Below are 12,845 nucleotides of genomic sequence, written 5' to 3'. Positions count from 1 at the left end.
GAATTGCTTTTCAGGTCCAAACGTTATCTTAACCTTAGGCAAGCTCTCTGGCCAGCCACACCCATCCCTGGTAAATGTTGTAGGACAGAGACCCCCCCAGTGCCCTGTTGCCCCTTCCTGTCATGTTTCTCACCTTCCATGCCCCAGTAAACTGTTGAAACCAGAGAATGGGTCAGGGAAGCCCCATCCCACTCCCCTGAAAATATCTGGGAGACTCTTGGTGTAGGGACAGCTATAACCACCACTTTTACCTACAGAGATGGTCAAAGATCGGAGAGTTGAGAGTTGGGTGAGATTCTACAGTAGAATAATAGCACATCATGGACAGTTATAGACAAAAAGAACTAGCATCTTTTATGTGTTCGAACCATATAATTATGAAAGCAAGATTCGGCAAACCACATACACATACACATATGACTGGTGCTTTTTTCTAAAAGATTCAGTGAGTGTGGTGGAAAAGCCTTCAGCTCTGGGGCAAAATGAGGCCTGAATTAAATTCAGGCTTTACCCCACTTCATAGGCAGGCACATCGCTTACCCTCTGAGTTTCCATTTCCTGAACTATAAAGGGAGATAATAATAATCACAGGATTGTTGAGAAGTTTGACTCATTCAAAAAGTCATTAAGTACCAGATTCTGTCCCATGTACTGGGATATAGAAACAAACACATGGGAATAGAAGAGACAGACAATAAACAAGCAAACAAGAAACTGAATAATTTTAAATGGTGCCCAGTGCTACAAAGAAAACAAAGCAGGGACAAGAAGTGATTGGTGCAGGGGAGGAGTGTTTATCCAGGTTATCAGGTGAGACTCCTGGAGAGAGTGACAGTTGAGCAGAGGCCTGGATATGCAGAGATCAGGGAGGGAGGCATCCAGGCAGGGAGAAGGGCTATAGAAGGGCCCCAAGGAAGAAAATGTTGGCAGGGAAGGCCTGCCCATGTGGCTGCTGTAGAGCCAGCAAGCGGGGAAAACTAGGAGATCAGTGAGAAGTAGGGTTGGGACAGTAGGGCTTCATCAGCCCAGGGAAGGATTGGGGCTTTATTTGAAGTGTACTTTGAGGGCCCCCTGAAGATGTTACACAGAAGTGACATGAAAGTCAGGAGGCAAGAGAGGGTGTGGAGTTCAGATAGACAACCGCAGGTGTCCTGGGGAGAAACATTTCAGGATAGGCTTGAAGACATTCCAGGATCTGCTTGAAGACGGAAGTGTCAGGGTGTGGCTGATTCTGGTTCTGAGCCTGACCACCTGAATGAAGAGCGATGGAAAGACTGGAACAAGAGTCAGTTTGGGGTAGAGGGCAGGGAGGCTGGCGAGCAGGGTCAAAAGATCTGTCTGGATGTGTTAATGGTAGATGCTTCCCAAACGGTATGTAACAAATGCTCTATCAACCTTATCTCTTGCTTTTTTACATTAATCTAATGTTAGAAGTCTGACAATTGAAAACTAATTAAAAAAAAGGTTAAAAGCAAGCTCCTCGTGCCTCGAAACAGCAATGATTAATATTAAACCCATGTCATATTTTACAAATCATCAAGAAAAATAAAGTTTAACCAGGTTCCTAAGTATATAAGTAAACTGCTAAAGTCATAATCTAGTATGCATAGATTGTAAACTTTTAGAAATTAGAAACTTGAAAACCTACACTTTTGCTTTGGTGATTTTGCAGGTTTGTACAAACGTAATTGAGAAAAATGCAAACCCAGAGTGGAATCAGGTCGTCAATCTTCAGATCAAGGTTTGACTTTATTTTCTTTCAGAAAAAGTAAGAATACTTACTTAATAATTACTAAATCATTGAGAAATAACTACTTTTTTCTGTCTCTTTTTTTAGTTTCCTTCAGTGTGTGAAAAAATAAAACTAACAATATATGACTGGTGAGTTGAAAATACATATGTGTCTAATTCAACATAAAATAAACATTGGATATTGTGAAACATTACTCTGGATGGTCTCTTTCTGGTATTTTGCTTTCCTTCCAGAGGAGAGGATAAATTGCTCCTGGAACTGGGTGTTTCTTAAAACAAAATTTAATAATATTGTGTTACTGCAGAAAAAGCTTCGATTATTTCAGTTCAACTGCTCATAAACAAAAGAAGGGGAACGTGCTGAAAATGCCCCAAGATAAGAAATCAGGGATTTAAATATCATTAGGCTGTCCAGAATAGACTTCAGAAATACAGTCAAGCATTTCTTGGGAAGAATCACCAAAACATTCTGAGAGCAATTCATTGTTATTGTTTAAAAAGAAAATGGTAAAACTACCTCAATGAAGGCGAGGAAAAGTCCTTGAAATGTTCTGATAGAATTTTTACTAGACCAGCCTTCTAACACTGATTGGCCATAACAAGACCATTCTTGGAATGTTCTAGTTGGATGTAGCATTCAGCAGGCACCCTTAGCTCCCTGACAGTGGAAACATGACAAATATCATTACCATCATCATGATCATCACAATCATAATTATGTAATGTGCCTATAATTGATTAATTCATTTTATGACAATGGTATTGAGTGTAGCCATAGGCACATCTCTTGGCCTCTCTGTACAATTGCAATTTCATAACTTCAGAATAAATTACCTTACTAGACCTGTGTTTCCAAAGGGTGGCTGGAGGACCATCTGTATCAGAATCAATTGGGATACGCTTATAAATGCAAATTCTTAGTCCCCACTCTAGGCTTATTGAATTAAAAATGTGGGCAGGAGATGAGGGTGAGAAGTCTCTAGTTGATTACTAAGTACAATAAAGTTTGAGGCCCACTAGACATGATTATTTCTGAAGTCTGGGGTATTTTCCAGCTCTAACTTTTTTTTAATTGTTGAAGACATATCTTCATAGATGGAGCTCTTAACCTTTTATTTTTTATTTTTTATTTTTATTTTTTACACAGGGACCGTCTTACTAAAAATGATGTAGTTGGAACAACATATCTACACCTCTCTAAAATTGCTGCCTCTGGTGGGGAAGTGGAAGGTAAGTCACTCAACAGATCTAGAACAAGACTGGATACAGAACTTTTCTCCAGTCTGAGAAAAAAATAAACTGGGGTAGCCACCTCACAGTAGGTTTGGTTTCTTAGAAGCCAAATGTGATGAACCTAGTGAACCATTTCAATGATGTTTTGGTGATGGCCTGCAAAACAATTAATAATTGAAGTATATAAGTAAACTGCTAAAATCATAATCTAGTATGCATATATTGTAAACTTTTAGAAAAAAAATGAAATTTACAGTTTGAAGATTTTCAGCTTTCTTGCTCCCATCCAAAACTTCTTTCCCAATAGCGGTTTTATGAAATTTTTGTGTCAATACAGAGAGCTAGCACCTTATTTTTTAGAGTGGCATTGACCCAAGTCCACCCAAATATAAAATAATACTCCCTTCTCAACCGAATCCCTTGGCAGGAACAGTAAGTTCAGATGCCAATGAACCATGTAGTCCTCACTCCCTAAGATAATGTGTATTTGGTCTTTACTCTGACAAGCATTGATAGCCAACACATTGTTCTTTCTGTTGTTTTCCAAACAATTTTCTTGAGAACTATTTGCCTATACCTGGCATTATGGTTTTGTGCATATGCCAGAAATTGTAACAGGGAATGAAGGAAAGCAGTTAAGATGATAAGAGAAAAAATTAATGTTAACACAGTAATACCAGCAGCTTATTTATTTTTTGAGATAGAGTCTCGCTCTGTCACCCAGGCTGGAGTGCGGTGGCGTGATCTCAGCTCACTGCAACCTCTGCCTCCCAGGTTCAAGCAGTTCTCCTGCCTCAGCCTCCCGAGTAGCTGGGACTACAGGCGCATGCCACCACGCCCAGCTAATTTTTGTATTTGTAGTAGAGACAGTTTTACCATGTTGGCCAGGATGGTCTCCATCTCCTGACCTCGTGATCCACCCTCCTCAGCCTCGCAAAGTGTTGGGATTACAGGCGTGAGCCACCGTGCCCGGCCCAGGAGCTTATTTTTTGTGACCAAAACAAAAATTATTGTAATTGCCAGTAGATTAAATATATTGAGAGATTAAACACATGGAACAAAGTGAGAGACTTTGAGACAAAATTTTATCTTGGAAAACTCAAGGTTCCTCTCATCCTTATCTTGTTTAAGGTCTTTTTATAGGTTTTGAAAAAATATTGTTAATTCAAGCAGTGGATAACATAAATAAGAACCTGATTATTATATACATACATATAATACTATATATACATGCATATATATATACACACTATATATATGTATATATAGTATTAGATATTAGAGAGAAGGTAAAGAAGGTATTAGAGATATGGTGAAGAACATATAGATTTCCTCTCTCCAGAAGCGAAAAAAAAAGCAACCAGAAGACAAGGTGGTGGCCGGGCCTAGTGGCTCACTCCTGTAATCCCAGCACTTTGGGAGGCCGAGGTGGGTGGATCACGAGGTCAGGAGATCGAGACCATCCTGGCTAACACGGTGAAACCCAGTCTCCATTAAAAATACAAAAAATTCTCCGGGCGTGGTGGTGGGCGCCTGTAGTCCCAGCTACTCTGGAGGCTGAGGCAGGAGAATGGCGTGAGCCAGGGAGGCGGAGCTTGCAGTGAGCCAAGATTGCGCCACTGCACTCCAGCCTGGGCGACAGAGCGAGACTCTGTCTCAAAAAAAAAAAAAAAAAGACAAGATGGTGACCAAAGGAGATATAGAACAACTATAAAGGTACATGGCTGGGCACAGTGGCTCATGCCTGTAATCCCAGCATTTTGGGAGGCCAAGGTGGGTGGATCCTTTGAGGTCAGGAGTTTGAGACCAGGCTGGCCAACATGGTGAAACTCCATCTCTACTAAAAATACAAAAATTAGCCGGGTGTGGTGGCAGGGGTCTGTAATCCCAGTTACTCAGGAGGCTGAGGCAGGAGAATCACTTGAATCCTGGAGGTGGAGGTTGCAGTGAGCCGAGATTGCACCATTACACTCCAGCCTGGACAACAGAGCAAGACCCCATCTTGAATGAATAAATGAATGAATAAACAAGTAAATAGCTATATGTGGCATTATTTTAAGCAAATGGTAGAAGGTAAGAAAGAGATTCCATCTGAATGTTCTCTGCTGAGTAGCATAGTGATTATAACACTGGAGCTGCAAGGAAGGAAATGTAATCACAGCCCTTTCCTTTTCTCTGCAGAGAATATTTATATGGTTGCTAGAATGTAAGCACTATTTATTGTATTTTGATTTTTAAAATTTAACCTATAGCCAAAGCTCTGAACAAAGTGTAGATGTCATCCCCCATTACAGTGTAAAAGTGTGGAAGATAGAGATGAGAAGCAGAAGGAGGAAGGGGAGTGGAGGTAGGGCAGGGGTGCTAATAGTCTCTTCTCTTCAAGTCAGGAATCTAAATATGACTATAGATGGAATCACAAAGGTGACCATTACAGGAAATAAAAATCATGCTGGAACTATATGGGGGGAGGGTAAAGATGACTGAAATCCATTCATTATTCATGAGAAGTCATTAAATAATATCTAAAGTGGCATAATATTGGGAAACTCAAGGTTCCTCTCATCCTTATCTTGTTTAAGGTCTTTTTATAGGTTTTGAAAAAATATTGTTAATTCAAGCAGTGGATAACATAAATAAGAACCTGATTATTATATATATACATATAATACTATATATACATGCATATATATATACACACTATATATATGTATATATAGTATTAGATATTAGAGAGAAGGTAAAGAAGGTATTAGAGATATGGTGAAGAACATATAGAATATTAATATAGAATATTAAATGAATGAATAAACAAATAAATAGCTATATGTGGCATTATTTTAAGCCACTATATTAAATAGTGGCATAAGCATTTTGCTTAGTGACATGGTGGTAACATCCAGAAGAACTGAAAACAGAGATTGCTACAAGCAATGTTAGCTTCTGTCTCTGGGGCCTCTCATTGCAGGCCCTGCAGACCATGGGGTTACAGGGCCTTAAAATAACAACGAGCTGTCAACATCACCCTTCCCCCGACAAAGAAACAAACCATGCTTTCAATCAAATAATGTGCAATAAACTCCAGGCCTTTGCTTACACAGCCTCAGACCACATTTACTTGGATTTTCTGATGTTGGTCCCAACTAAGCCGTAAGATAAGTAAATGTTTTATTAAAAACGTGAAATGCTGGTAACTTCACCAGGCCCCCACTGTCCCCGGGAAGCTAGCTCTTCTGCTTCCTGGCTGCCTTGGTGCTGGGTGAGATTGAGTTATTCATGTGTGGTGGTTCTGCCCGGGTCATTTTGCATTTAACCGATGAGAATTGTATACATTACAAAAGGGTCATATGTGACTTGGGTCTGAATTTGGGATTTTTCTGGTGTTGCTAAATCACTTACCTGGCACTGGATTTGATTAACGTTTTCAATGTCTGTTTTATAATGCCCGTGTTTTTCTTGTTTAACCAGTCATATTTTTACTATATAGATTTCTCATCTTCGGGAACTGGGGCTGCATCATATACAGGTTTATGCTTCGTAATTTTGCTCTCTGTTATATCTTCCTAGCTAATATTATCTTATTAAGAATATATCGACTGTCTTTAGAGCTTTTTTTTGACATTTTGCTGTCTCAACATAGTTTTGCTAAAGTAATAATTTTTGTGTAAGTGCCATACGGTTGTCCTGCACGGCTAAGCTTAAAAGAAATATGCTAACCAGGCTTTGCTCCATGTCCCATGCTTTCAGCTAAATGCACACCATCGTATTTGGCTTTATTGCAAATAATTGATTGTGAGATATAACATTTTCTGTTATTGTTTATGTTCAGTAGGTAGAGAAATGGACCACTAAATCAATTGTTCTGAAATGTATCAAGTAACTTTCCCCCAATTTCAACGTGAACCTCTAGGTTGAAAAATACTGAACGTTTTTTACTTTGCACCCTGAAGATCTTCACCTCCCCCAGAATGAGGGATCATAACACATTCTTTGGTTTGCACAGAACTCGTCATTTTTTGCAAGTTTGCTCAATACTGTCACACACTTGACCATCACAACTCTCCTAGGGCAGATGTTTTTGTTCCCCTAATAGATGAAGACTCTGAGGTTTAGAGAGGTTCATTATCTGTCAGATAAGCATGATTCGCCCTGCCACAATAATCTCCCAGGGTTGTGGTAAGAAGGGAAAGAGATATTGCATGTGGGAAAGCTTTGCAAACTCTGAAGCTGTGTGCAAATATAAGGTGATATCATGTAATTATGTAACTGACACAATGCCCAATTCTTATTTGCTTTAAACAATCTATTTCATTATAATCAGACTTTATATGAATATTAAGTAGTCCTTAGATTTGCAGTGAACTTGGCAGATGCGCAAGCACTTTATTCCTTTATTTATTTGTTTAACCAATCAATGAATATTTATGTAGTAGTATCACATGATAGAACCAGTAGTAGGTGTTTAGGAAATCAAAATAAAACATACTTAAATCCTGCCACTCCCCCTGAAAAGTGATACTTTAGTCACAGAGATGTGCAGCTATGTAGGGTTCTAGAAACTAAAACATACAGTAATTATTTGTAGGAATCCAAAACATGAAGGGGATTCAAAAAGGTAAAGGAGGCATGGAAAATATTGTTGGAAAGTGGGTTGTAGCTAGGTCAGAGGAAATCCTTGATGGCCAGGGTAAAGGATTTTTATTTTATTTTGTATAGGCTTTTCAGCAAGGACATTGGGAAGTTTGATGTGTCCACTGTGCATTAAACGGATTAGGAAACTTTGGAGGCAGGAAGAGATTTAGCTTATGAGAGAATGGGTTTTCTTTTTTTGTTTCTTTCTTTCTTTTTTTCTGAGATGGAGTTTTGCTCCAGTCAACCAGGCTGGAGTGCAATGGCATGATCTTGGTTCACTGCAACCTACACCTCCTGGATTCAAGTGATTCTCCTGGCCCAGCCTCCCTAGTAGCTGGAATTACAGGCACCTGCCACCATGCCTGGCTAATTTTTTTTTTGTATTTTTAGTAGAGATGGGGTTTCGCCATGTTGGCCAGGCTGGTCTCGAACTCCTGAACCTCAGGTGATCCGTCTGCCTCAGCCTCCCAAAGTACTGGGATTACAGGCGTGAGCCACCATGCCTGGCCTAGAGAATGGGTTATCCCAGGAGACTATACTAAGATGTGAGCACATAGAAGGAGAGTTCCTTCTGTTAATGCACAATGAAACAAGTCAAAGGGGTAACATACCAGAAAAGAGATTTGTTGGACAAAAATAATTAAGCCCCTGGCATTAAGCTGATACGCAGTGGATCATTCTTGACAATTTGTGTTTCAATCCCTGGGGATCTTTAACAAAAAGCAAATACACATGACAGCACAGTCACTCATGGGAACCAGGTGGAGGAGAGGTGAGGTTAGACCAAAGGAATGGATGGGGTAGTGGAGGGTGTCCTTTTCTGAGCTTTGAAACTCAAGATCTGGGGTTAAATCTGCCAGTTTGTGGGACTTTTGACAAGTCTCATCACTTCTGTGGGGTTTGGCTTGCCCATCCATAATGTGACATGACTATGGTGCCATAGCTTTAACATCCATTCTTACTGGAATATTCTGTGATTCAACTTCTTCCTCTTTTTTTTTTTAATCTTTTTTGTGTGTGATTCAGCTTCTAAAAATAACTTGCTTTTCTCTCTGTGAATCTCTGCTTTAATTCTCTATTCGCACCCAACATCCCTCCACTAAAACAAAATATTCTAGCACACAGAAAGAAGTCCAAACCCTACTTATTAGTGATCAATTAATCGTCTTTGCAATGTTCCATATGCCACAATGGATAAAGCCAAGCCAATTTATATGTTCAGGTATAATAGTCATTCCTCCTGTTTATCTCTCTTGAAGATGATAACATGATTCAGAGAAATCTCTGTTGGAGAAACTGTTGGTCCCTCTTTGTGTTTCATAAGAGATTTCCAAACAAGTGTGACATGTGGCATCCTAGGCTGTTACCAAGTCTCAACCTTAGGCTGTGTGCACTACTTTTGTACATCTTAATTTTCTAAATTTTCATTTAAATGTTTCTTTTTTTCTTGCTGTCTTCACTGAGATTGCTATTCAGCTCTTTTCTGCCTGTGTCCATGATTTCTATCTCCCCACAAATGTGTACACGCCCATTTAAACATGCAGAGAGCTTCACGTAATAAAAATGATTGTGCAGTATATGTCTATAGGGTTAGGTAAATTATTTATTAATGGGCATCATTCTGATGACGCTGCTCCACATTTATCTTTCTCCCTTAGTTTTAAGCATAGAGTTGGAAAGGGCCATAGATATGATCTGGTCAACCTCATCGATAGCAGGAATTATCCTGAGAACATGCTGAAAGATAGGCTGAAGCCTTTGCCTCAACATTTCTTCTAATTGTCCCTAATGCAGCCTGTCCCATTGTTTGTCATTTCTAATTCACTGAAAGTTCTGCCTTATACAGAGTGAACCAAAGCTGATCTCCCTGTAGCTCCCAGCAGTGGTCCTTACTCTGCTTCTGGAGACAAGTCCATCCCTCTCCCATAGGGGGCCATTCAGGCTATTGAAGGCAACTCTTGTATTTCCCCACCCTCACCCACAGTTTCCCCATTTTCAGCTATTTAATTATATTGCCCTTAGTGCCCTTTATTGAGGAGTTGTCTTGCTAAGACCAGGTAGCAGAAATAAGGAGCTTATCAGATGACCACCAGAGATAGAAAGCGATGAATGGGAATCTTCATGTCATTTATGAATATCACATGGTCTTACAACCACAGGCAGGCAGTTTATTATTACATATAAAATTTAAAAATGTCTTATATTTTTAACAGCATCTGCTAGAGTTATACTAACTACTGAAGATTAAATGACACTTTAGAGGAACAAATAAAGTTCATAAAATATGTCATTTAAGTGACTTCCCAAAACAATATAATCTTTTGCCCCAATTGGCGATGGCATGTTTAATACAATGCCCATTATAAACTTGCAAAAATGTGAAGGTCAGCTTCAAAGTCTAATTGCTCTTTATTTAAATAGCATTATCTTTTTATAAAAATAAGTTTATCTGCGCTACCCCCAAATGTTTTTATTTAATATTTTATGTAGCAATAAGAAAAGAGAAATATGGCAAACCTCATGGTGCTTACAACTTGCATTAATACAACTAACTCCCAAAATGGAGGAAAATAGTCTCACCTAACTAACTAATAACTAATATTTATTTCAATAGATTGAATGTTAAAAGCCTAACACCTCATGATGACGTTTCTCTCTCAGTAAACACAGGAGAAACAGAGGTAGGCTTTGTTCCAACATTTGGACCTTGTTACCTGAATCTTTATGGAAGCCCCAGAGAGTACACGGGATTCCCAGACCCCTATGATGAGCTGAATACTGGAAAGGTTGGTTTCTCAATTAAGGTGGTTATTAATCAGCATTGGTTAAGGTGATTATTTCTTCTTATAATGTCTGATCAAGTATTGCAGGATAGAAGTTTCATACTCCCTAAGACTTAGAATGCAAAGATAGGAAAAGACTGTGGAGATCATCTCAATGGGGGATGGCCAATGGCCATTTCCCCCAACTTCTATGCTTATGGTAGACATCAATAATCAATGCTGGCTCTCTTTCCTAATAAGCCCCTGGGCTGCCTTGGAATTCTTTTCAACATCATATTCCACGAATTTACCAAGCACTAGGCAGTGGCATGCCCCCTGAAACCCTTTATTACCCTTGATCTGATCAATCCTTTCATTTCATAGATGAAGACATGGAAGCCCAGAGATGGGAGATGCTCTTTTTACCACAACAGAAGCCAAATGTCTTTTAGGTATCTCCCAAGGCTCAAGAAAGAGACCAAGCTAGAGAGAAAAAGCCCTCAGAGGGGAAGGGTAAAAGACTGGCTGTGGAGGTGTGGACCCTTCTGTCCTTTCCAGAAGGTTCTATTGCCAGCACTGCTGGGTATGGTGGGAGAAGTATCCACTCTTCATCCTCATGCTCAGCTGCACCCAGAACTTCTTCCTCCAACATCTTCCTCCTTTACTTCCTGGCTATTCTGAGACTTGCCCTGGTTGCCAGCATGGCAGCCTCCCTATTCTGAGAAGAGGAGAAAAGCAGCTAAGTTAACCCAGATAAATGCAGAGCTTCCCTGCTGAAGTACGGTGAAGGGAGACTTAGAGCCCCATCCACCCCCCATCCCCCACCTCCCAGCCTCCACAAACTCCTTCTGGAGCTAGAGCATGGTTTGAAGACCTCTGACCTTGGTCATAGCTAAGATCTTTTTCAGCCCTAGCATCCCAAGGTACTCTTTGAGATCTGTCCTAAAGCCAACGGCTCTTCTTTCAAACACCAGAGACCTGAATCCAGTTGGGAGAGTTGCCGACTGATTCATTTCGAAGGTTAGGGCCATGGGAAGGAGAAACTTTTTGCAGTTGTATTAGCCTGACTAGAGACACAGAATTCTTTTTGCTGTTGCTGCCTAGAGGAATAATCCTGGATTATTGCCTTTCAGGGGGAAGGAGTTGCCTACAGAGGCAGGATCTTGGTTGAATTAGCCACTTTTCTTGAGAAGACACCACCAGATAAAAAGCTTGAGCCCATTTCAAATGATGACCTGCTGGTTGTTGAGGTAAATGTTAAAGTGTGAGTAATGCATGGTATAGAAAAGGAGACCTCCAGGGACTGAAGGGGTAGCTGGGGGAGTCGGAAGGCAACCCAACTCACAATGAAGGCCCTCATCTGGATGTTTCTACAACAGCCCTATGAGGATCGCTTCATCCTTTGAGATGTTAATACCCTATTGAAAACTGGCAAGAACACTGATACCCACAAACTGAATGACCTGTTTGCTAACTGGCGTTGGGGGTCATGGGGAAGTGGCCATAACAGCCACTTCTTGCTGGCACCAAGAGCTGTAGGTGCCACCACTACTCATTTCCATTTTCAGAGGTGGCTGGTGGGCCTCAGGCTTCCCAGCACAGGAGGGCAGGTGTGCTGAGGGCCCACACTGCAATGGCTGTGAACCCCGCTTCCTCCTTGAAGGCAGGAAATCTTCCCAGTTGACTTCCCCAACCATTTCTGAGAATCCAGGTCGATGCCTGTGTGTTCCACAAATCTGAATCATTTGCCAGCACAGCCAGCTCATGGATGCCCCTCTGCCCGCGGCCCTCCTTGCTGGGTTGCAAATCACTGCCAGCCCCCCAGCTGCCCCAGGCTGCTGTTGCCCTCTGTTCCAAGCACACAGGACAGGCCCTGCCCTGATTTCCCCACTTTACAGCAGAAACCAAACAGCAACTTTTAAAAAGCTTTCACTTTCAGTTTTTGGGATAAGAATACGAAAATACAGTAAAAAGGGTGACAACGTGGTTGCGAAATGTGGCTATTCTCAAAGCTCATGGGGTCAGGCTGGTGTTCTGGGTCCCTGACAGTCAGCCTTCCTGTCTACTCGCAGCCTGTCTCCTTGTGGCAGGACTGGGTTCTCCATGCTCTCCCCCAAACTCCCGTGGTACCCAGAACACGTTTTCATCTGAGTCCAGGCCCAACTGCCGTGAGTTCTCCAGCGAGCCAGGGCCTTCTCCCTCTAGTCGTCTGGTGTCTGCCTGTTACATCTGCCCCCTTTGCAGGATGATTGACAGGGAGAATAGCCACACCCTTTAACAGAAACTATCCCTTCTTCCCCAGAGCAATGTGGCCTTGCTCATTGACTCCCAGAAGACAGCTGTATCAGGAGGTTAGCATCCAGAGCAGTCTGTTCTGGATTCCTCAGCCTTTACATGTTGGGAACATCTGTGGTCCAGTGCTTGAGCTGCACCAATTTCATTCCTGTCTCCTCCTTTGAGAGGAAAGGA

At 41.1% G+C, this 12,845-nt stretch overlaps 1 protein-coding gene across 1 annotated transcript in view; it reads left to right on the top strand.

Moving 5' to 3' along the window:
• The window catches only part of MYOF (myoferlin), a 175,752-nt gene that overhangs the window by 83,641 nt on the left and 79,266 nt on the right, over positions 1–12,845 (top strand). Inside the window, exons 14-19 of the mRNA XM_004049799.5 lie at positions 1,673–1,741; positions 1,838–1,881; positions 2,900–2,982; positions 6,470–6,508; positions 10,276–10,400; positions 11,510–11,626. Coding sequence (XP_004049847.5) covers positions 1,673–1,741; positions 1,838–1,881; positions 2,900–2,982; positions 6,470–6,508; positions 10,276–10,400; positions 11,510–11,626 — 477 coding nt within the window. The remainder of the gene's footprint in view (positions 1–1,672; positions 1,742–1,837; positions 1,882–2,899; positions 2,983–6,469; positions 6,509–10,275; positions 10,401–11,509; positions 11,627–12,845) is intronic.

This window comes from Gorilla gorilla, chromosome 8 (genome assembly GCF_029281585.2).
Source record: "Gorilla gorilla gorilla isolate KB3781 chromosome 8, NHGRI_mGorGor1-v2.1_pri, whole genome shotgun sequence".
In the NCBI taxonomy this organism is placed as follows: domain Eukaryota; kingdom Metazoa; phylum Chordata; class Mammalia; order Primates; family Hominidae; genus Gorilla; species Gorilla gorilla.
This window is presented reverse-complemented; position numbering and strand designations above follow the sequence as displayed.